The sequence below is a fragment of the Mytilus edulis genome, chromosome 6 (genome assembly GCF_963676685.1).
Source record: "Mytilus edulis chromosome 6, xbMytEdul2.2, whole genome shotgun sequence".
Lineage (NCBI taxonomy): Eukaryota > Metazoa > Mollusca > Bivalvia > Mytilida > Mytilidae > Mytilus > Mytilus edulis.
In genome coordinates, this window is record NC_092349.1 from 80,293,460 (window position 1) to 80,296,488 (window position 3,029).

A 3,029-nucleotide genomic window follows, 5' to 3' on the forward strand; every position below is an offset into this window, starting at 1 on the left:
ACAAGCATTTTTCTAGTTTTCAGACTATAACATGTGTTAAAGTGTATGGATATCTCTTAAATTGTACCACATTTTACAAATATAAAATTTCTTAACAAATTTGGGGGGGGGGTAAAAAAAAATGGGGGGCCAAACTTTTTTTTCTTCCAGATTTACGAAATTACCAGTTTTTTTGGAAAAAAAATTGGGGGTAAAATATTTTTAGGGGTGGGGGGGGGGCAATTTTTTTTTTTTTTTTTAAATTTAAGGATTATTCACAATTTATTTTGCTATTTCTTTGTCTATAGTCTAAAAACAGAGGATTGGACTTCTGCAGTCGTATCTAGCTGCGCTCGGCGAAAAAAAAATAATCTATTTTTTGAAAGTGATTTTTTACGCATTATTCTCTTATTTTTTCCCATGTTTTTTTTAATCTTTAAAAAATAGTAAAAACATTCTTTAAAATGAATGAGAACAGCAAGGTTTGACAGGAACATATCTGCAAAGTTTGGTGAAATTATATTTAGTGGTTCTCAAAACAAATATCAAATCATGAAAACTTAAGGAATGACACAGACGACAGACTTCAAGTGATGACAATAGCTCACAGTGTAAAAGTCTAATAATAAGAAAAAAACTTACCTTTCATTTCTCGTTCTGGTAAACCCCTAAGGGCTTCTGCATAAGTTTTCTTTAAAAAAAATTTCTTCGACATGTTGCTTTGCTGAACCAGTATCTAGCAGTGGCTTATTTATTGTCCAACATTGGAACCATTCCCATAACCTCAGTTTATTATATTTTTAAGATGAAAAGTGACACTATTAACCTCTGTACTGTTTCAAAATTGTTTAATTGCTGACATTGTGATAAAAAGTTTACTGATAAAAATGCAATTTTATTACTTTTTCCACATACACTTTCAACAAATTGTCAGTATATTTTTTTATTTTTGAAAGGGACCTATGGTTTGTTAATTTGATATGCTACATTTCATGAGTGTTACAAGGTTGTGTCTTAAATATTGAAAAACATAAAACATTTTTTTTTAAATTCTGATAACAACAATTAAATGTATACATATTATGTCATTAAGATAAATATGATTCTTCAATTCAAAATAACTGAAATAATTGATAGATATTCATCAATGCAAGTTTTTATCTTGCAAGATCTGTCACCAAATAAGCAATTTTATATAATTTTTTTCAAATGAACCATAGAGAATTTAAAATTATTTTTTTTTGCATAAGACTGTCCTCTTTATGCCATTGTATTAGAATAACTGAAATTTGTAAAAACATTAATATCAATGATTAATGCATTAACAAGTTTCATGTATTTCCATAATATACATTTTTTTAGCTTTAATTAATTATTATATAATTTTCAGTTATTTTGGTTTATTCCCGATTGTCCCACTTTTTAAAATTTTAGAGTTCTGATTGTCCCACATGAAAAGTTCTGATTGTCCCACATTATTTTTTTTATGTGAAATGTTCTTAAATAAACAGATGACTTTGTGTTGATTTTGTTAAAATAACAAGAATTAATTATTAACTTTTATAATAGTATTATTTTTGGATTATATCCATTTTATTAAGTATAAGATATGATTTTTTTTTAAATTATGAAATTAATGAAATTAATGCACTTTTCATTAAATAATATAACATGTCGTATCTAAAAACATATCTAAAATGTTACTTTTAATTATAAAACATATACAAATAACAACATTTATAATTTTTGTTTTGTTAAGATTCTAAATAAATATCAATATAATGCATACATTTAACATACTTTCTTCATAGATTACGTATCTGCTGTACAGAATTCTGCCGATCATCTTTTCCGGGAATTACTATTAAAGGCTGTTTTTTCCACTTTACATAATGTATTTGGCGTTTTTTCTGGAACATGTAAAATTGTGTTCCAGTAATATACACTATGTGTTCTGGATATTAACACATATTTCTGGAACACAGTCCGAGCGTTCCAGAAGTGTTACAAGGCTAAGAACGCGTAACGGCATACAATTTTGCTCACAAGGACATGTTCCAGATTCAAACACTAGGCGTTCAAGAAGTACACGCTATCCGTTCAAGAATAACACATAGCGTTCGAAAGATGCACACATGATGTTAAAAACTGGAACACGAAAGTTTATATCTAGAACACTGTTACGTGTTCCAGATTCTAACACTTGGTGTTCAAGGAGTACACACTATCCGTTCAAAAATAACACACAGCGTTCGAAAGATGCACACATAATGTTAAAAACTGGAACACCAATGTTAATATTGAGAACACCGTTACGCGTTCCAGAAGTGTTACAAAAGGGCGTTCAAAAAGTGTTCAGATTCTTAACACTTTTATTTACAGTGTACTTACTGGGTTGAAGCAAACAGACAGCTGTGGAATCACTACCAAACAGAAGGACCAAGAACAACAAACCACCTAGAAGGTTGGCACAGCGGCTTGAAGAAAGTGATCCAAGTGCCACACCCAAAAATATATACACTACTAAATTACCTCAAAGAAGAACAGGCATTTAACGAGATAACTCTTATCCAGTACCATGCCGGAGGAGTAAGACCTACAAAAAGAAGGAAATATACCCAACTGAACCAGCGCCTTCAACAACTGAAAGATCAACTACAGAATGATGATATTACTGTATTTCAGTTTGCAGACGCTGCCTCCTATTTGTTACATTTGAACTAGATTTGTTTAATGATATTTTGTGCTATGTATGATTAAGCTTTAATGGTATTCTTATGTATTGTGTATGCTTTATTGTTGAACCTTCTACAATGTGTGTGCTTTATATTATCAATTGTGTTCCAAAATGCTTGATTGAAATCCATTATCATACATTAATGAAGAAATGAGTAGTGCTTGATGTATTATATTTTATGACTTTGCATTATTTTCTATGTTTACTGCTATTTCATATTAATATGTACAAAATAAAATATTTGATAATCATTTTATCTTCTTTTTTTTCATATTTTACAAGTTAAATTATTAGTTACCTGTAATTACCTACT

General features: G+C 29.3%; 1 protein-coding gene across 1 annotated transcript; it reads left to right on the plus strand.

Annotated features, from left to right (window-relative positions):
* The first annotated feature begins 443 nt into the window (after nucleotides 1–443).
* LOC139526655 (uncharacterized) lies at nucleotides 444–2,703 on the plus strand. The gene is made up of 2 exons (XM_071321816.1): nucleotides 444–461; nucleotides 2,362–2,703. Exons 1-2 carry the CDS (start codon nucleotides 444–446, stop codon nucleotides 2,701–2,703), a joined length of 360 nt encoding a protein of 119 aa, XP_071177917.1.
* The last annotated feature ends 326 nt before the right edge of the window (nucleotides 2,704–3,029 follow it).